The following is a 21,378-nucleotide window of genomic DNA, read 5'->3' as shown; positions in this document are numbered from 1 at the left end:
CAGAGAATAAGTTCTAAGGGTATAGTGAGTCTTCTGTTGTTAGATTAATGAAGATGTGAAGATAGAAGCCGGCTGGGAAAAGGTTGGAGAATGACTGGGAATGTAGCTCAGTGGTACTGTGCTTGCCTTCTATGTACAAGGCTTCAGGCTCCATTTCTAACATGAAAGAGAATAAAAAGGAAGTACCATTTACCTTCCTGTCACTAATATGTGAACATCTAAGTGGAGATACAGACATGGGCTATAAGCCAAAACAGCCACAAGAATCAAACAGAATCCTTTTTTTTTTTTTCCTCAAAAATGGGAGGGATGCAATCTTCTTTGTGGACAGGAGAGCTGGAGGTGAAGAGATTAGAGATTGGAGATGGTAGGGGAAAAAAGGTAAATTGAAAGGACAGGATCTAGAAGAGGGAAGAACAGGAAACCAGATGATGGAGTAAATGAAGTATGTATCTCCCTCTAGGACAGAAGCAAACAGATAAGTAAGCAGATGCTTAGGCTGGGAAGGAAACAATGACAGAGATGGTGTCTGGTCCAGCAGAGCTTCCTCAGGAACATGGAAATCACATCACTGCATCAGAATCTGGGGCCCAGGACTGTCTGAGGGAGGATTGGAACTACTCAATGTGATCTGTGTGCCCGGAAATCAAATATGGACATTCACAGAGAGGAACCAACAACCACCAAGGGCACTGAGGAGCAACAGTTTGACTTGACAAGTTCAAACCCACAATGTTCTGGAGCGAGATGAGAAAGAGCATGGTCAGACATGGTCTGAAGCAGAATACTGCACACCATAGACTGTAGGAAAGGGTGTTTAGTATTACCAAAGATAGGATTGGTTAAATTCTTTAACTGATGGCATTCAGACATACAACAAAACTGAGCAGAGACAGAAATAACATTGACAGATTCCTTCATGAAAGGCTTCAATGGAGGCAAGTATTTGTTCCCCTGGACAGAGACATGTGACAAGGCTGTGACTGCAAATCAGACTCGCCAGTTTGGGACCCAGGGCCCAGCCATGGCTTGGTCAGAGACGGGTTTTGTAGGTAGGCCAGTGTGAATCGTCTGGCTACTATGGCTGGTGGTACTGTCCTCTCCGATCAAATTGTAAGGCAGGTACCTGTCAGAGGTTAGGAGCTGAAGAAGGCTGGGAGTTACAGAGAAACAGCTCGAGAATCCAAGGACCATAGCTGATGAGAACTCAGTGTGTCCAGGGTGCTCTCTGTTTGCCCTTCTTTCTTCAGTAACCCTTTGCATTCGGAATCTGAGCTGGAGCATTATCTCCTTCACATTTCAGCTAGTGTTTGTAGATTGTCTCTAGGAAGCACCTCTCTTATTTTAAACCTGTTTGTAGCTTGCACTGCCTCTGAACATGACTACGTTAAAACTTTCTTAGAAAGACGATTAGTTCCAATTCCCTTTCAAATGTCTAGGGAATGGTGCCATAGAAACCTACAGCACAACAAAAACACACACTTGAAGCTTCCGTTTGGCAAAGCAGCATCCTCATTTGGGAAGATAACTATATTAGGATATTATGATGTATAGTTCTCTCTCTCTCTCTCTCTCTCTCTCTCTCTCTCTCTCTGTGTGTGTGTGTGTGTGTGTGTGTGTGTGTGTATGCATGTATTATTTTTGCCTACCAAATCATGAAGTAGCTAACATGATCTGACACTGTTCAAATAGGACCTGTAATTATTAGAAAGAATATAAAAATCTATTAGACCTAAATCAAAAGAAATTGAATGAAAAAAAAAGCCACCCTTAATAGGTTACATAGTGACTTAAGTTCGCGGGCAGAAATCTTTATGTGTGCTTAAGGAAGTCCACTGAATAACTCTACTGGTCCACTGCAAAAATAGACTCATGTGAAATTTGGGGTGGTATCATCAACCTCAATAAGGCCTCAGAATTGCTCACCCATGGTCCCTGCCCAGACCCTTGAATTTCAGTGAAAGCCCTTTGGGCAGCAGTGAGCAAGATCAGGCAGCGGGCATCCTGCTCCCCTTGCTGGACCAATTCAGGCGAGCCTCCAGCAAAGGCCTTTAAGCGTCAGCCAAGAGTTCCGAGGATGCTTGAGGTCTCCACTCAACACTAACATATTAACCGATGCCTCTCTCCCTCACAGCTCCGGATGTCCTGGCTCATCCGTGGGGTTTTAAGAGGAAATGTATCCTTGGCGCTGGTGGAGAACAAAACTGGGAAGGAACAAAGCCGAACAGTCTGGCATGTTGCCACCAACGAAGGCTCAAGCCTGTGGCACTGGACCGTGTTGCCACTCCTCGATGTGACTGACAGGTGGGTGACTGTCCATCCCCCCACACACACACACATTTCGTTTTGGTCTACAAGGCACGGTGCCGAAGTAGGAAGCTCTCCCAGTCACTGTGCCCTTTATCTAAGACATTTTACTGGTTATTTTTCTCATGGCTATGACAAAGTACCTGACAAAGGCAACTTGAGGAAGGGAGGGCTTATTTTTGGCCCATAGTTTGAGGGTCCAATCCATCATAGTGTGGATAGCATGATGACAAGAGCATGAGGCAGCTGGTGACGTCGCCTCCACCGCAAGTAAGCGGAGAGAGATAAATGCTGCTGCTCAACCGGCTTTCTCCTTTGTCTTCAGTCCAACACTGTGCCTCATTGAACCATCCACATTTAGGTTGAGTCTTCCCACCCCAGCTAACCCAATCTAAAATCTCTTTCACCGAGATGCCCAGAGGTCCATCTCCTAGGCAATTCCAGATCCTGTCAAGTCGGCAGTCAGCGTTAACCACCACGCACGTGTACACACCGAGACAGGAACATCTCCTGCCGATTGCCGGGAGCTGGAGATGCTTCAAGGGGTGGCGCGCTAATGAACGCTCATCTCCTGCAGCTCTCCCCTGGCCTGATTAGCTTCCTTCAAGATCTGTCTGTGGAGGGATCTGACAATGAGGCACTCAAGCTACTACCGAGTAATACTCAGGTTTCATACCTCTGTGGCATTTTCCCTCACTTGATGCATGTTGCCTTCCTTTCCCATTTGCTATTCACTCCCCCCCCCATTAACAACAAAACCTTGGAAGGTGAGGGAGCTTTTTCACTATTCTCTACTCTTCTCTTAAAGAGGAGAAGCTGAAAATCAAAGGAGCAAAGTACCTCCCCCCCAAGTTGGCCTCAGAGCCAAGGCTGAAACTTGGTGGCTACTGCTCTATTGATTCAGCTCCCTAGGCAGGTTGACAAGGGGAGATGCCACATTCTCACTGATTAGAGAAGAGCTTTTGCCAAGGTCCCAGGTTCTTCTCAGATTCTAGTACCAGTGACCTCTGCGACCTTGGAAAGATGCTTGGCTCCTTTGAGCCTCAATTCTCCCCACTTCCGAATGGCTAGAGTTGGGTTACAAGGTCTCCAGCTCCACGTGACATTGGATTAGAGCAGAAGCCTGTGGAGTTCAGCTGCCACTTGTCTCCCTAGGATGGCCCTACCCTGCCACCTTCAGTCAGCCTGAGGCAAGCAGTGCTTGAGTAAAACTGGCCTGGCACAGCAGAACTTCTGTGATGCTCTACTGTGCTATACTGAATGTCCCAGGAATGTAAACATGTTCTATAGAGAAAGGCAGGGAGCATCATTTCTACAGAAGGGACAGAAGGGAAAGCCATCTGCTATTGGTTTAACATCAAACTCTACCATCCAGAGCAGCCCCCACTATCATCTCAGAAAAGATACTCAAATCACCATTCTGGTGAACCTCCCTATGAAGACCAAAGTCTTGAGGCAGGGTAGAGGGTGATGACTATTGTTAAGAAGCTTCATACATGTGGATCTGGGCTTTGAATTCTTCTCCTGAACCTCATGATATGCTGTTCCTTACACCTTTTAATGGAAGCTCTCCTGCCATAGGGAGCGGCCGCCCTCCTAACTCTGAACAGCAGCTACCCATACCTTGAGATGTATGTGGCTTGATGATCAAAGCCCATGGACTTCCCCAGGCTCAATGACCCGGGGACAAACAGATTTAATTAAAGTGAAGGAAGGGAGAAGTGTGGGTGCAGCCTCTGTAGGCTGGTCTTCTATTCTTTGGGATTGTGGCGGGTTGCGCACAGAGATTGTAACCTTGCTGACGATGCTGGAGCCATCCCTCCTGGGAGATGGAAAATTAATTCAGATGAATCAAAGTGTTGTTTTCCCCCTCTCTCCTCAACCCAGCAAGTTCTCTCTTTCATAGCCACTCCAGGGGATTTTGAGGAAATAAAATGTTGACTCTGTTCGCTCTCTTCCACAGCAGACTCCTTTGAAGGAGACTTTATTCCTTCCTCTTCCCCCTCTCAAGGCTGTTTAGCAGACTGATGTTTCCAATATTGATGCTGAGGGCCAAAGTGTCCATTTGAGGATTTAGACCAAAGCCAGCTTTGTTTGTAATGCACTGTGACCTACTTCATGCGTGATTACAGGGCAATGTTGGGGGTAACTTGTCTCCATTCACAAAGAACCTGTCAGCCACCTTCCTGCTCCCAAAGCTAGAGGCAGTATGGAAGGCATGCAAACTAGAAGCATAAGAAGAGGATCCACAGGTGAACTGGCTGACAGTTTCACTTGCTAAAATCAGGCTAGATGGTAGCAGCAACTGGAGGATACAGCTGGAAGGGAACACTGACAAATGAGCATAGGCTCTCAAACCAGGCATTCACAAGCCAGTTGTGTGACCTCATCCCATTTATTGAGCCTCCCTGAGCCTCATCATCCCCTCCCATAAGCAGTAGGGCTTCACCAGATTGTTACGGGAATAAATGATATGATTATCAAAAGAATCTATGCATAATAGGGTGTCAGTGAGTTTTCATTTTAACATCTTTCATTCTAGCCTTTAAGTGGCCTCATAAGTAATTTATTGAACAAACAGTACAAATCCAGCCACTGATCTTCCAGCATAAAGCATGTTCCGCAAAACGGAGACATACAGTTGCCTCTTAGGTTTGGCAAAGAAGAGTGTTTGGTAAACTCCTTGGTCCACATTATATGCTTAATCAGTAAAAACTGCTAATAAGGAACATAACTAAAAATGACAGTGGCTCCTCCTCACCCACATGGTGCCTCAGGAGAGTCACATAGTCATCTTAGCGATGCTATGTAGTCATGTGACCTTTAAAGGTGAGGTTCTTGCAGCTACATATAAGCCATTGGCACTCTGTTTGGTTCTAGTCACTGATGGAGGTACAAGAAGCACTTTCTTCTGACTTCCTCCCAGGAGAGAGAGCCCATGGCTGCCTGGATTGCCACAAAGTAAAACAGGAAAGTGGAGGAAGAAGAAGAAACCAAATAGGGAAAGAGAAAAAGAAGATGAACAAAAGACAAAGGCAAACCAGCTCCCTTCTCCCACCTCATGTGGTTGACATTAACATTGTGTGTCCTCAGCCTTCATCCCACAAGGCTTCCTCAGGAAGACCCAAGTTTTCACTGTTCAGCACCTCTTTCTTTAACAGCACCCCAATCATAGACCTTGAATCCATTGGAAACACTATCCTCCATGCTTCCTTAAATCATCTCTACTCCCAGGTTATCTAATCTTTACACATTAGGAAGTATTTTTATCATCCTATCAAAGATATGATGCACACAGCCCCTGGACAGCTCATGAGCAATCCTGTTAAACATAAATCTATTCCTTTTCCAGGCTTCCTATGGCTTTTAAGGTGTCTCCTATGCTCTTTATAAGACCTTTATTTAAGGTTCTGTGTGAGGCGTCCAACCCCAACTTCAGTATCTCATATCGTTCATTCTTCTTCTCTTCCTCCCTCCGTTATCTGCACATCAATATTCTTCCTTTGCTATCCACACCTTTAAATATCACCCCTTATTCACTTTTTAAAGACATCTTCCCTCAGTCCTGGCCTATCTGTGTACCTACAGTGTGTTTTTGTGGCTCTAGAGATATCCCTGTACTTTTTTGTCACTTTCTTATGATTTTTTAAATATTTGAATTGGTTCATAAGGCAGAAATCATGCCCCTATCTTTTATGTCACTGATTTCTGAACCTAGTACCACACCTAACACCTAGAAAGCTCAATAAATCTACATTGCCAGAATATGTATTGAGGAAAATTGAGTATACCTCCAGATGCCAGCTGAATGAACTGAGAGAATTCACCCTTGGAATCCATCCAGCACTCCTCTCCTGTTCAACCTGTGTCTAGCAAAACAGACAAAACCACATTATAATAAATACAGCCATGAAGCGTTCCATATATCAAAGCAGCACCTGTGTCCCGTCAGAAGAACCAAAACAGCATTTGTTACTCTTGTGACCGTGAACCCTCTTTGGGGACATGCCTGGTGCCTGTGCTTTTTTTTTTTTTTAATCTGTGGTCACTGTCCTGTCAGAACTGCTTTATAAGTAAGACTTTGATCTTAATCGTGTGCCCCAGTGCCCGTGAACTGGGAGCTAGAACTGAGCATGGAGACCAAAGAACTGAAGGCAGATTACTCCCACACCACAGCAGTCCCTCTGCAAAAGCTCGGTAACTACGCCATGGGTATAAAAGGCTGGCAGCTGGAAGCTGTGCCTCCATGAATGGCGTTTCTTCTGTCCATTCACAACTCTGCAGAGTGATAGGAGTAGCATAATCATCAGTCATCATTATGAAATTACCATAACTCTACAACCAGACTGCAAAGAATAACAATGAAAGAAAAGCCCTAAGAGCAGTGCCTGGGATGTCTTGAGCACTGGCAACATCCCTGGAATACAGATATGTGCTCTCTCAGTAATTCTGAAGGACAGCACCAATTCAAATGTGTTTAAAGGCTGTGCCGTGGTCAGACATCTACCTTGGGCAACTGTTGCCCCTTGCTTCATTCTCCTCCCCGCCTCTTCTCCCTCCTCAAATGTAGATGCCATTATTTCTTCTGGAATTAATTTTGCCTTTCTCCAGATGGAAGAAAAGCAAGTTCTCTCCCCTTATTGTAATCACCAGTCTCTTCTGGGCATACATTCCTGGTTTTCCTCTTCATAATCCTCTCTCACACTAAACACAGTGTTTCCCACTTCCCTAAGCTTTGACAAGCTTACAAAGTAGAGGCTGCTGCATTGAGCTCATTACGAGATGGATCTGGAAGATACCATGGATCAAATCAGGTCCCACAAATCACTGCAATCGTACAGTCAAATAGAAAGCATGTAACTTATCACACCTGCGCGAGCTCCGTTCCCCAACACCGTCATTAGGAAGGCTTTTAGCTGTATGCTATATACATAGCCTAACAAGAAAAAATGTTCCCTCTGGAGATATTTAGGTTTCCTGTTCCCTTTTGCATCCTTTGTCCTAAACGACAAGTGAGATGTTTCACAAATGCATCTTCCAAATGAGCGCGGATAAACAGAGAGTTATGTTTCTGTGCATTCTTACCAGAAATGCCATAAAGACTTTTTTTTTCCTATTCAACTTTTGGCTATCATCCACAGCCTCGCTATTTTACATAGGGAAACTATGGATGGCAGTATTCTGCCTTCATGTAGCATCTCTCTGCACCCAGGGAAAGCATTAGCAGGGGCACTGTCTTCATTCTTGTCTACGTAGACAAGTATAGGCCTCCGGACACGGCAGGTGAGGTGGCTTCACAGGTCCAGACATGCCCTCCCTTCCCTTTGGAAAGGTTGGGTTTAACTGGCATTTTTCATAAATCGCATCACAGCTTCCTGGTGCAGCCATGGATGGGTTTCAAATGCTGGTCAGAGCTAACATGGGTTGAGAGCATACTGCAAGCCAGTCACTGTAGCAAGTACTTAGCATGTATTATCTCCTTTCATCCTTCGAAGAGTCCCTTGGGACAGAAACTATAATTAACTCCCTTTATGTAGGAGAAATCTGAGTGCTAAAAAGGTTAAGTGATTTTCCCTTAACCCTTAGGCCAGTCTGCTTCCTAGGCCCTGCCTGAGGAAATGCAACGCACTACTTGGTGAGAGGTCGGAGACTGGGTTCACGGTAGGCCTTGTGACTGACAAAATATTTTGGTTCTGGGTTATTTTTAGACCATATCTCTTACACATTTCAAGCTGGTTGCTTGTTTTTTTCTTTGCTTTATAAACCCCTGAAGCCCATAATAATTTTTATCTCTTACAATGTAGCGGCTGAGGAGCTGGCTCAGAGTGTAAAGCGCTTGTATGCAAAGCATGAAGACACGAGTCTGGTTCCCCAAAACCTATGTTTTAAAAACAAAAGCCAAGCCAAGCCTGGTGGCACATACTTTTAATCCTAGCACTTGGTTGGCAGAGACAGGTAGATCCCTGTGAGCTCAAGTTCAACACGTTCTACATAGTGAGTTCCGGAGGAGCTAGGGTTACACAATGAGAACTTGTCCAAAAACAAAACAAAAAAAAAAAAAACAAAACAAAACTCTTCATAGCACAGACAGGCAGAATCCTGGCCCGCGCTGGCTAGCCGCTGTAGCCAAGTCCAGGTTTGGTCAGAGACCTTATCTCATAATGTGGAAGGCATCAACATCTAGTTTCTACTCAAATGCACACCAACATGTACACACAAGTACACACACAAACCTTAGACGAGCTGTGTTATAGATTGTGATAATAATTAGTTCAATAGAAATTATTCTTCTCTGCTAAGGGGCACCTTGTCTGCCTTCTCAATCCCTGCCACTACCTTCTGATGAAGACACTTCCCTTCCAGGCTACTCTGCCCATCTTCTTTATCTCACACCTCCAACACGGACAGCATCACCCAAAGAGATGGCTCCCCCTTCATTTCTAGGCTACTATGCCCCCTCCCCATGCCTTCCCAGGTCATCATTCTAGCATGCCTTTGGCTGCCCCTCCACCATATGCTCCCACTCCAAAACCAAGCATAGGTTCTGACAGGGATTTCTAATTACGGATATTTGGATGTACCGTGTCCAACAAAGGTATAAGAACGAAAGACATTTAGTTGTACGTTTCGCAACTCTACCTCCCTATAGCTGTGAATGAACTTCATTGCCAGGAGGACACTGAGGAAACCTAGCCCTAAAACTGCACAACAGGGTGGACAGAGACCTTCTCAGTCACCAGGGAAACACAGCAGAGGGACTAGCTCTGAGCCTCTTCTCTCCTGCCTGCCCTCCCCTTCTTTCAAATTTCTATTACTGTTTTACTTCCAGGCTACTCCCTCCGCAGCAAAGAGGCATGCAGAATAGGAGAGGGAGATGTCTCCATGCAAAGCCCCACAAGCCAGCACTGTCTGCCCTCTGCTGGCAGACCTCTCATACAGAGGTTCTTGTATGCCCTCATTGTTTACCCACAACCACTAGGCAGCTCTGCCTGGGGGCGGGGGTGGAGGGGAGTATAGCTCTTCCTAGCACAGGGTGCCCACTTGGGTCCACACCCAGGGCCATTAGGATCCACTTTCAGATGAGAAGATTGAGATCCCAGGTCCCACCGGGCCCACTCTCATCTTCTGCTTACCCAGGAATTACCCTATGAAGCTTCTCAGGATAAATGGTGTCAACCTTCATCATCACCCAAGCAGCGTGTATGTATTATCCAACCAGTATTTGCTGCCTGTCTAGTGCTGGATGATGGGCTCCCACATCTATTCTGGAACAGCTTAGTTTTCAAAAAAGACTATCACACAGAGCCTCGCCAGGAAAACAGGATGCTGTGTGCCTGGGTGCTGAGAAGGGAGTTTGAGAATCCAGAGCAGCATGGGGTCTAATAAAACTGCAGCTGTTTCGGTGCCTTTCTTCCCAACATGCACCTCTCTGGGTACAATGCAGGGACATCTCTCTGCCAGCCAGGCTACAGGAAGGATTTCTTGAAAACTGTGGTTTAATGAGATTAAATGATGATGATCGAGAGGCACTCGTTAAGGAAGAAAAAGTCAGGGGGTCTCTTTCAACCAGCAGACACACGTGGAGATGGCCTAGGGAATCTCACAGACTCCACCGTAGAAGTGAGAGAGGGCTACCTCACATGTCCTTCCTGAGGTGAAACACCAGGGGGAAACAGAAAGGACTTGGCTCTCCCAACAGGTGGCTCAGTGCTGCAGCGGCTGGGGCTTCAGACGCACTGTTGACAACACCAGCCTGAGTCAGTACCCTGAGCCTGCAGAAACAGTAGATAAATTAGGCCACAGAGCCTAACAAGCTTTCCCACAAAGGGGCTCGCATCCTTCACAAAACACACACACACACACACACACACACACACACACACACACACTTGCCTTCATTCTTGAAGTGATATGAGATGGACCCCTGGCTTCATTGGCTGTCTTCAAGGTGAAGGCTCTTGGTAGGGAAGAGTCACCTTCCTTCTGCCTCCCGGAGGGCATAAGAGAACCTCACTGAACTATGTCTTTGTGCCTTCTTACCTTCATTATCAAAATGTGGACCTTTAGGCTCAGTTTTATTGAAGAGAAGCCATAGTCCAGTCCACATCCAGGAAGCAAAGAGGTTTTGTAACTCAGAATCCAGCTTCTTTCCAACGCCTGCTATCAGTGTCAAGAAGTGGCTTCTAGAATATCAAGGATCATAGGCAGCAGTGTTACGTTACAGAAAAAGCTGCTATTACAAAACTATGCCATAGAGTCTCTTCCTGAGCCACCTGGAGGCTTTGTAGAGCAGTCGTCAGCCATGGGGAGCTCAGTGAAAACCAACAGGGCCCAGTCACTCAAGAAGGACTCAGAAAAAAAAAAAAGACTGACCTGGAAGAGCAAGCCAAACATAACCTAGGTGGAACCAGGCAGCCACACAGTCCTCCAGACAAAGATGTAGGCCTATGGTCATCAAACAGGTAAAAAAAAAAAAATCTAAGGACACGAGGAAGGGCCCAAGCCCAGAGCCTCATGAACAGCATGCACACATGAGAACAGTGACATCTTTGCCCCAGTGTATCTTCTCCCTCAATGCACTCGGCCTGGCTCACCAGGGTGCCCCAGGTCCTAGCACGGTGCCAGAGTGTGTAGGGAGGGAAAGGCTGGCAGCTAGAAGAGAAGGGTTCTATGGTCACTTGTAGGCAGCAAAGTGCAGAATCCATCCATCACCACCATGAGCAGGTTAGTCATCATCCCACCTGAGAAGCGCTGCTTGATGGCTGGGAGACGGCACCCAAAGTGCTCCAGTGCTACTTCAGTGCCCAGAGCTTTACAGGAATGAACTTCATTTCATGTAAAATCAGACATGGGTGTGCTTGGTGAGTTCAGGAACCCACACCCCTCCCACTCTGTGGCAGTGACCTTTTCTCCAGCTTGGAATAGTTTGCATGTAGCTAGCCAGCAGAGGAAGAGCATAGAGAGAGACATTTGAAGATTTTCATGTGTTATTATTTCTTACTTTCCATTGACTAGAGTTCAGACTTCAAGGATGCTAAAAAATGCAGTCTAGCTGTGTGCCCACATAAGAGAAAATGCCCACATTAGAAATGAGGAGGAGGTGGAAGAGAAAGAAGAGGAAGAAAAGGAGGAGGAAGAGAAAGAAGTGGGAGAAGCAAAGGGGGAATAGGAGGAGGAAGAGGAAGGAAGAAGAGGAGGAGGGAGAAGAAGCCACCAGCTGTGCCAAGAAATAGAGCTATAGCTCTCATCTGTGGGCATCTATCAGGCTGCCCCTTGAGAGTTCAGCTCCCTTATTAGCTGCTCTGAGCACTGATCAGCCAGCATGTACACAAGCTTCATAACTCAGAGCTGAAACCAATTCCAGGATCTATTCTGAGGTGCGAATGTTTCATTCCCAAAATTTTATGATGCAGCAAATTCTTAACTTTCTGGTAGAAATCATCCCAACGTTTTTCTTTTCTAAAAACAAAAACAAAAGGCATGAAAAGAGTACTTTGAAAAGGCCTAAGACTGTCACAAAAGTTTCAGACCCACAAATCTGGGTGAGTGTTATTATGAGCCAGAAAACTCTCTCCTGAACTGCCACCCAGAAAATCCATATGCCCCACATGTAGAACCTCTGATCAGAAGGCCGTATTGTAGGCTTGAAATCCTAACTTCAAGAAGTTCCCCCAAATGACTCTGACATATAACTGTGCTTGAAAGACACTGACAGTAAAATGACAGAGCCTAGTCTCTGTCTGTGGGCAAGACATGGAACCAAGAAGTATCTGGAGAGGTGTTTGTTACTAACTGTCAGATTGTCAGCAATTGTATATTAAGTTCTGTCCATGCATGTGGTCAGCCTCTTTCTAAGCTACAGGCTCTGAATGGCATTGAAAATACATGAGAATACAAGCATTCAGCTGCAGCCTAACTCCCTAGCATTTTGCAGGCTCCCAAGATCTCCCAGTATCCAAGCAGTCAGGGCAATTCAAAAGGTGGGGGGAGGGGGGGTGAGCTAATTAGTCGGCCCTCAAGAAAAACTCAGATCTTAGAGAAATGTGCTAGAGTCAAGGCCGTTCAATCTAGAGACAGCCTCAGGGTAAGCAAAGGTCTAAAGACAGGGGTGTTTTCTGTTGTTTCTGGGTTGTGTCAGGGGATTGTGTGTAGCCATCACGAGTGAGAGGGAATGGCATGAGGCCGTGTGCTTTGATCTGTGAGCATAGGTAATAGGACTGTGAAGCCCATTGTGCTCACTGGGGTCTTGAGTCCGGTAGAGATTCCTGGGAAAACCAAATGTGAAATGATCAGAGCCTCGAAGTGGAACTCAAGAAGGGGGAGATGGGGAGGCATTGCTGCAGAGGTCCCAGCTTCTGCTGCCTACCAAAAATGGCTCAGGAGAAGCTTTGGAGCTGCTCTCTGAGAGGGGAGAAGATATAGCTGGTGTCCCGGCATGCAATGTGCACCCAGGCATTGCTATGTGGCTGCTGACCTGGCGTGCAGTGCGCACGCAGGCGTTGATATGTATAAATCAAACACTCATGACTCTGGAAGGATCTGGCCCTGTTTCCTTTCTCCGAAAATATCTCAGATCATTGGAGCAATGAGTAGATTAGTAATTCTGAGCTTTCAATCCCATTTCTAATGCTAATTTACTGTGACGTTTGGGACAAGCTGTTGCTTTTGATTGCTCAGTTTCCACTATCAAGAGTGCAGAGCACTGAGGCAGATCAGGCCCATGTGCCTGGTTTAAAAGGCAGTTGTTCAAAATGGCACAACGTGAAGCCCCTTTGTAATAGCTGATGTAAAGATCCGCTCGATATTTTTTTGTAACATACACAGTTCAGTTGACAAGTCAACAGATGTATGTGTGTTTTTCATAACTCTTAACGCTTGTGAAAATGAGGTCCTATGTTCTCAACCCTTTGCCCCTTAGGCACAAAATCTGGAATCTAGGGGATAATTGAGCTTCTAATATTTGGAGCAAAGCAGAATCCAACTAAACATTTTCTGTCCTCCAGGAGGAGCCTTGCTGACATAACTTCTACCCTCACTCCCAAGCAAATGATTGACACATCTTCGTTTCCACATGAGCCCAGGACCCACATTGCCAGCTGCCTGACTGGCATCTCATGACATCACAGAGTAACGTCCATATGTGCTTCTGTCCATAGCTCTGCCACGTTCCAACACATCCATTTCTCCAAAGTCTTCCTTGGCTTTTCTTTCACCAGTCACAATCAGCATGTTCCCTGGTTTGAATAGATTTTAGCCCTGTAGGGCTCAGAACTAAAAAGAAGTTCAGGAGTCCCATAGTCATTGAATAATATGAATTACACAGTATTCAAGCTCCTTATGACAAGGTCAATGCTCTGTGCTCCTGGCTACAGCAGGCACAAGTGTCTGGCTCATAACATGGGCAGAGATGATCTTTGCTCCGAGGCAGAGGATATGTATAATTTGTCACGCTGTCCAATGAAGCACAGATTTAACATTAAAATAGAATATGAAACTGGAACAATGAAGTATAAGCTCTCTTCCTAGAGAAAGGTAGTGTGACAATACTTAGATGGCACCTTTTAAGTCCTTGTACTTTGCCCAGGGTCCCACCAAGTTTGTAGCCCTGACCTACTCTACAACAGTACTGTGAGACTCAATGCCTCAAAGCAAAAAAGATTGCCAGTTCACCTCCATTGAGATGCTCCTCTCAGGGAAGAATGAAGTCCAAACCATCCTTTTCCTGGATCCTTTCATTATTGTAAGGCTGCCCTATCTGGTACCCTCTCAGGCCTCCATGCCACATGCCAACAGGGACGGAAGCAGAGAAGTCATGGCATCATGGGAACTCTCTGTCCACATTCAGACACACACCTTTTTGTCAGCATGTCCTGAGACATAGGAGTGGACAGCCCAGTCTTTAAGAAGGATAGATTTGGTACCTTCTAACCTAGACAGTCTTCCATGGCCTCAGTTGTCCCAAAGGACGGTTGAACTTTGGATTGTGTGTGATACTAGTTGAGCTGGATGGTTCTACAACAGATGGTAGAAAACACGGCCTGGGAAATGAGAAGCCTGCTTTTTCTAAGTAGGTAACTGGCTAAGGCAAACGATGCTCCAAAGAGATCTTGAACATTCTTCATATTTTTTGGCAAATTTTTGCCTGCATGCCTCTGTGAGTGAGTGTGCAAACTGGGGTAGGAGTAGAGCATGAGTGAGCATGGGTGTTCTCATTTTCTTTCTCTCTCTCCTCCTCCTCCTTCCCTTTCTCCTCTTCCTCTCTATATTCCTCTCTCTTTCCTTAACTCCCTTTTATACTCTGCTTCCACCCAGGACTTAGCACAGTCAAGCCTGTAGATTAAGCATTTTTGTCTATCACCACCTCCGGGGAGAGGGCAGAGCCCCACAAAACAAGGTCCCCTGTCTTTTGCTTTCCCCTTTAAACCTGCTCCCCACACCAGAATGCAACAGATATGACACAGGTTGAAGGACTGAGATAGCAAAGAAGGAACTCACTGAAGATTGCCTTCTGCCTATCTGACACCTAGTTTCTCCTTCCCAGAATCCTTCAGTGTTGGTCCCCAAAAGTGAACATAGAAAGCCAATGTTTAAGGGTGGGGAGATGGCTGGTGGGGGTAAGAACACTTGCTGCCATACACAAGGACCTAAGTTTGGGTCTCTAGTGCCCATAAAAGCACTGAACTTGCCATCATGCACCCGGAACCCAGCACTAGGAAGGACAGATGAGCCCAGGGAATTGCTGGAGTTTGGCGGCCACCAGCCCATCAGCAGGCTCAGCAACAGAATCATAGAGGAGGGTGCCTGATGTCTTCCTCAGGCCTCCATGTGTGCACGCACAAGTGCATACACTACACAGAAGAAAGTAAAAATAAACAAAAGAGAAAGCCAATGATTGGAAGCCCTGACCTGCAGGGGGGGCGGGGCTCTATAACTCTCTGTGCAGTTTATCTGAAGACTGGTTTCCATCTTTCCAGATGGCTCCCGCACCACAACCAGCCTCGTGAAAGAAAGAACTCTCCGACCCTTGGCAGCCCTAGAAACTCTGTATTGACTTCTCTCTTGGTGCTATGCCCAGAGGAGAAACCAAGGCTTGAGGTGGTAAATTACCTCAGAGAGCTGGACTGTGTGGGATGCGGAAACATGCCCAATTTAGCCTGACCTTCAACATGGTGTTATTCCTATTCCCAACGAGTCATAGCATATGAACACCTGTGCAGCCACTGCCTGGTCAGATCCAACCAGGGCAGGTCCTGGGAATCCACAGCTGCCCCCTACCTAGCCCAGCCCCTCCTTTGCAGCTGCTAACTGAAGTCAATTATGCAGATAATGGGATGGATGAGGCAGGGCTTTTTCGTTGCAGACACTGTTCTAATAGAAATGCATACTGCGACCCCAGCCTTGCGACAGTCCATTTCAGAAGACTTTTACTGAACAAATCAACTGTGCAATAAGAAATGGGAGAAAGTGGTTTTTCTCTCGACAGCATCTGCCAGTTCTATCCTAAGCAGCCAGGTCCCAGACAAGCCCCAGCTGTGAAAATGGACCCCCTCCCTGTCCCGCCTCTTTGGATCCTACTAAATGGCCAGGGAAGGAATCGGAGCTATGGCGCCCATCCATCAAACACCTCTTACAACCATGCAGCATTCTTTTGCTCTCTCACCAAAGCCTTCTTATTCCCTCAGTCCACATTCACATGCACACCTTTTTGTCAGCTACTTAGAATCATTAAGTGAACTTAATTAGGTTTGTCAATCCCCGAGGCTGGGAGGATTTCGAATAAGGCCTCATATTCACTGCCCATTAACAGTCTGTTGCCTGAATGAGAGAGACAGTGCGTTTTCCGAGCTGTGCGTGAGCAGCATTCACATGGCCTCGGCGAAGATCTGCTGGGTGAGTACCGGAAGTACCCGCTTCCTGAGCTGCCTCCTGGAAACCTGGCCCATGGCCCAAATGATCACCTCCCAGAATCCTCCTCGGCTAATTTTCAACAGGCTGTCTATAAAGCTTGCAGAAGATGGAAAAGTGGCTGCATCCTTATGCAAAAGCAGGCCTGAGCCAAGACCTCTAGCCAAGTGTGGTTTAGACAAGAAAAACAAAACAAATAAGGTAAAGCCAACACCAACTCCTGTAATCACAAATCTATTTTAGAGAAACAGAGAGAACCAAGCCAACCTGATAGTTACCGCACAGCCAAAGAAAGGGGAGGCCCACCTGTCAGGCTTCTGGATAGCAAGGCGAGTCCCAAAAACCTTACTGTGCCTTTTCCTTAATTAGATGTCTCACTCGGGAAGCACAGTTCTTCTAGCCGTGGAGACATCACTTTCCCTCCCCATCTCGAGTGAAAATGTTGGTGCAGGGCCAGAGGGGTAACCTGTGTGTTTGTTGGTCTGCTGTCATATTAGCAGTAATGTGCCGTGAACTGAGGCTGTTACCAGCAGTCCTGGAGTGCTCTACCTGTACTCGGAACCTAAAGCCTGAGCCCACAGCTCACTCTGGTGAATGACCTGGCATCTGTGGCCTTGGGAAAGTGATCATAAAAGAGTAATTGGACAGGAAGGACTCAGGACACACAGGAATCTTGCTCGCCTCCAGCAGGGATCGCCTAGCAGGGTCTCTTCTCCTGTGGCTCTGCTGGAGACACACAACCAGGAAGCATCCAAAATCACAGCTGGCCCAGCACCCACCTCATCGCTTGGCCAGTTCCCTCCCAGAAGATGAACTCCGAGAATTAGCCCTGTGGTACCATGCCCCGTCACCTGCTGCCCCAACCCCCAGTCCCACGTTGCCTGCACTTCACTACTGTCTTGCCCATATCTGCCACCTCTGTCTGACCCTCATCTACACTTGCCCCACCTGTCCCCTTACCTGAGTCTCTGGCCCCAGAGTGAACAGGGGCAAGCATCCTATGTGTTCATGGTGCCATCTGATTGAGTCTTTCCTCCTGTCCCGAGTGCCCCTCACACAAAATATGGGCACCTTGCAGTATCAGTTAAATACTTTTAAACAGCAGCTCCCACTGCCATCGTCTCACCAAACGCCTTAGAGACTCTTGTGTTTAGAAAGCATTCCAGCCCCAGCTTACATCATCCCATCCACACTAAGAGGCCCGGCGGCTGACTGGTAGGGAACTTGGCAGCTCTAGTCTCTCAGTTGTGAAGAAGGAAATCAGGAGAAGCAGAGCAAGGGAGGAGAGTGGAGGTTTCCTCTGGGGCCTATGGAGGGACAGTGGAGACTTGTCCCTCCTCTTGCTCCACAGGCACACAGTCATGTATTTCCCTGCACCGGAAGTCCTTCAGCAAGGTGTGCCGATGATGCAGCTTAGCATTGAAATCAGCATCCTCAGCCTGTGGGTGATGGATAGGAGGGTGACTAAGAGAAGAGAGTGAGAATGTGTATCGCTATGGGATCAATGCCCACTGCAGCACAGGCTATCTCACATCCCCAACCAAAGATCGTGATTCTTTCTAGTCACACTTTTGAGTAGCTTTGAAATAATGAAAGTATCATCATAATCATCATCATCATCATTAGTTGTTGTTGTTGTTGGGTTTAGGATTTATTTTATTTTGAGACAGGGTCTCATGTAGTCTAGGCTGGCTTCAAACTCACTGTGCAGTTGAGAATGGCCTTGAATAGGCCTTTCTTTTATATATATATTTTTTAAAAAAAAGCATTTGGGCCCTCTAATTGTGACCTTTACACTGAAAGGATTATGTGACCAGATTTCACAAGACAGATGAAGACACAGGCAGATGTGGGGAGCAGAGCAGTTGAGAATAATTGGTCACAAACACATTGCTTAGGTAAGAGTTCACTTCCGATTGCAAGGCCTTTCTTCGGTGGAGCAATAACTGTCCCCTGGCCAGAAAGAGCTAAGCCACCATCTATCCCTTCTAAGTGTTGACCAGGGTTACATGCTCAGCCATGATGGGAGCTTCTACTGGGTTGCAATTTGAGGCACAGGCATGTTCTAGCCTTGTCTCCATGGAACAGGACACTTTCATCTACAAAGCTCACACTGAAGAAAAGTACAGTCAAGTTTACAAAAATAAAATTGCCTTACAAGAATCTCGTAATGTCATAAATGAGCTTATGATTTTGTGTTGGGCCATGGCTGCATATGGCCCAGGTAGAACATGCAGGGACGCTTCACTTCCTTGCTGATCTGAGGTCCAGAGGAACAAAATGCCTTTTCCCTTCACGCTTTTTCTTGTGTGACACTTCTACCTTTCCAAAGAGTGACTGGTACCTACCCTGGCCCACAATGGAGCCTGCACATTCTCTCTCTCTCTCTCTCTCTCTCTCTGTGTGTGTGTGTGTGTGTGTGTGTGTGTGTCTGTGTGTGTGTCTGTCTGTCTGTCTGTCAATATATGTATGTAGACAGAGATGATGGATTAGATACATGAATTTTTCTCTCTCCTGTATGTCTGTCTCTCATCTTTCCCTCCTTTTCTTTATCCCTCTTCTTTCACTCCATATTCCCCAACAGCTTAAGCAAGCTATAATTTACATGCCATAACATTTACCCATTTTTAAGTGTGCAAGTCAATGACTTTCAGCAAGTTTCTAGAATTCTACAAAGAACCCTACAACCCAGTTTTAGAACATCTCCATCCCTCCGAAATGAGGCTTCCTGCTAGTTAGTAGTCAATATTGTTCCACTGCTAGCTCCAGGCAACCACTAATCTGCCCCCTGTCTCCACAGATTTGCCTATTCTAGATGATGCCTATGCAGAGAATCAGTCAATACGAGGTCTTTAACTTACTGTCTGCCTTCTTTAACTTTGCATAATGCTTTTGAGAGGCATCTATTTTACAGCATGTCTCCTGGTCCATTCCTTCTTTATGACAGATTAGCATCCTGATGTGTGGCTATATAACCGCATGTGCTGCAGCCGCTCAATGACCGACAGCCATGGCTTCCCTCCCTTACTATTTCAACACACCGCACCAGAGACAGAGACTGCACACTATTCTTCAGGTCATTCTGAACCGACTTTCTGAAATCTGGGGAAAGAGACTTCAGGATTCTCAAGACACAGCTACCTGATAGCAGAAGGCGAGGGAGTGGTTGACTGATGACAGCCTTGCAGGCAGGAGATTTGAACTGGGAAACAAAGGAGTCTGAGATGTCTTTCTGTTTATCTTAGTCTAAAGCTTTCCCTGACTATAGTCAGAGGACCTGACCCTCTAAGCCATGAAAAAAAGCTGGAAAGAAATATAATCTCAATGAGTTGCTATCAATACTTCGTGTCCCACTGTGGTTTGATTACAAGTACTCCTTGGGGGAAACAGTCAATCATCCCATATTTAAGAACTGGTTGGAAAACAGTAAGTGATACTGGACAAGACCCAGGATGCTCAGTACCTCTGTTGTGCAGGGAATTAACCCCTGAGCTGCTGGTTAATGGGATAGAACCAGGAAAGGAGTCCAGTTGCCTGAAGCAACAGACACTGAGGGGTTCTCCATCGTATCATACAAAAGCATGTTAATGTCTAAATAGTGGCTTCAGCCCACCCATAGGTAATCATGAGCAGAATGCCAAAGCCACTCATTTCTACCTACCATGCATATCCAGGAAAAAAAAAGGGTTCCCAATCTCAGAACCCCAAACTGGCTTTAAAGGCCTCATATTTGCCATAGCCATGATGGAGCACCCCTTCAGAAAGAGGTATACTCTGTGATGGAGAAGTAGGTCAGGAAGGGTTGAGCTCTGTCCTCTCACCCATGCTTTGGGATCAGGTAAGGATGATCAAACTAAACTTCTGTGCAATCGGTCAATATGCCTGTGCTGGCATGTACTGAATGCCAGGACTTGACTTACCCTAGCGCTTCCTAACACAACATTCGTCTTAACATCACACAGGTTCTGGCTGCAGATAGTCACATGGTGGGGTCCAGGATCCGGGGCAACGGTGGCATTTGACAACATCTCCATCAGCCTCGACTGCTACCTCACCAGTGAGTGTACCCTGGCGCTTTGTTCCCTTAACCCAGTGACCGATGTTCACACCTCTAGACCCTCCAGTCTCAGCCATCTTGCCTCTCCTACCTTTCTCAGTGTAACCTCATCTCTCTCTCTCTCCATTTAACTCAGCCTTAACTGTTTATTCTCTGTTCTAGTCAGTGGCGAGGATAAAATGACCCCAAATGCAGCACCCAAATCCAGAAATCTGTTTGAGAAAAACCCACACAAGGAGCCAAAATCTTGGGCAAACATATCAGGACCGACTCCCATCTTCGACCCTACAGGTAAGCATTACTCTGTCACAGCTGACACATTTAAATAGCAGCATCATTTCTTGCTGCAGAAGGCAGAATGGCCTGTGTTGTGTGGCTGGGGTGGGCCCTGTGGTTAAAAGAAAATAGTTGGTCTCTAGGAAAGGCATCACCACCTTTGCTGTGGGACCTCAAGAAGAAGCTGTGTGGCTCTCTCGTCACCTAAAGCAACAGAAACTGCTAGAAGTTACAAAAGAGAAACTTTATACCTGGGAACCCGAAAACACAATGGGGAGGCGCACGCTACGGCCAGTTGTTATGACGCACACCAGTGGGCAGATGCTGTAGAGGTGAACGCAGGAAGATGGTGAGGCTAATGCCACCCTGTGCTTCACCGTTAGGGGCCAAGGGATACATTTGTAGTGTGCTTGACATGCAAGCTCCAGTCCCCAGCAGCCAGTCCAGATCCCTAGTACCTGGGTAACAAGCCAATCACAGTGGCACATACCTATAATCCTGGGACCATGGATCCAGGAGAATCATTGTAGCTTGATGGGTAGCTGGTGTTGCTGAATGGGTGCTCTCTAGATTAAGTAAGAGGCCTTGTATCAATAAATAAGGTAGGGTTGTCAAAGAAGACATCTGATGTCAACCCCTAGCCTCTGAATGGACACACACACACACAGAGACAGACAGACAAAGAGAGAAACACAGAAATAGAGAGACGCCAGGGGTCTTGGTTCTTAGGCCTCACCCAAAAGCCCCTGAGGTTGACAGAGCCCCTGAGGGATTTGGCACGTTGGTAACTGGCACATCTCACATGAGAAGCAGGCACAGCTCCCAGTCCACTA

General features: G+C 46.5%; 1 protein-coding gene across 1 annotated transcript in view; it reads left to right on the top strand.

The window, feature by feature from the left end:
• Alk (ALK receptor tyrosine kinase) overlaps positions 1-21,378 on the top strand; it is a 700,602-nt gene that overhangs the window by 597,784 nt on the left and 81,440 nt on the right. The window contains exons 9-11 of the mRNA XM_055627271.1: positions 2,135-2,304; positions 20,175-20,269; positions 20,432-20,560. Of these exons, the coding sequence (XP_055483246.1) occupies positions 2,135-2,304; positions 20,175-20,269; positions 20,432-20,560 (394 nt within the window). The remainder of the gene's footprint in view (positions 1-2,134; positions 2,305-20,174; positions 20,270-20,431; positions 20,561-21,378) is intronic.

Source organism: Psammomys obesus, unplaced genomic scaffold, assembly GCF_907164565.1.
Source record: "Psammomys obesus unplaced genomic scaffold, mPsaObe1.curated_primary_1811, whole genome shotgun sequence".
In the NCBI taxonomy this organism is placed as follows: Eukaryota; Metazoa; Chordata; class Mammalia; order Rodentia; family Muridae; genus Psammomys; species Psammomys obesus.
This window is presented reverse-complemented; position numbering and strand designations above follow the sequence as displayed.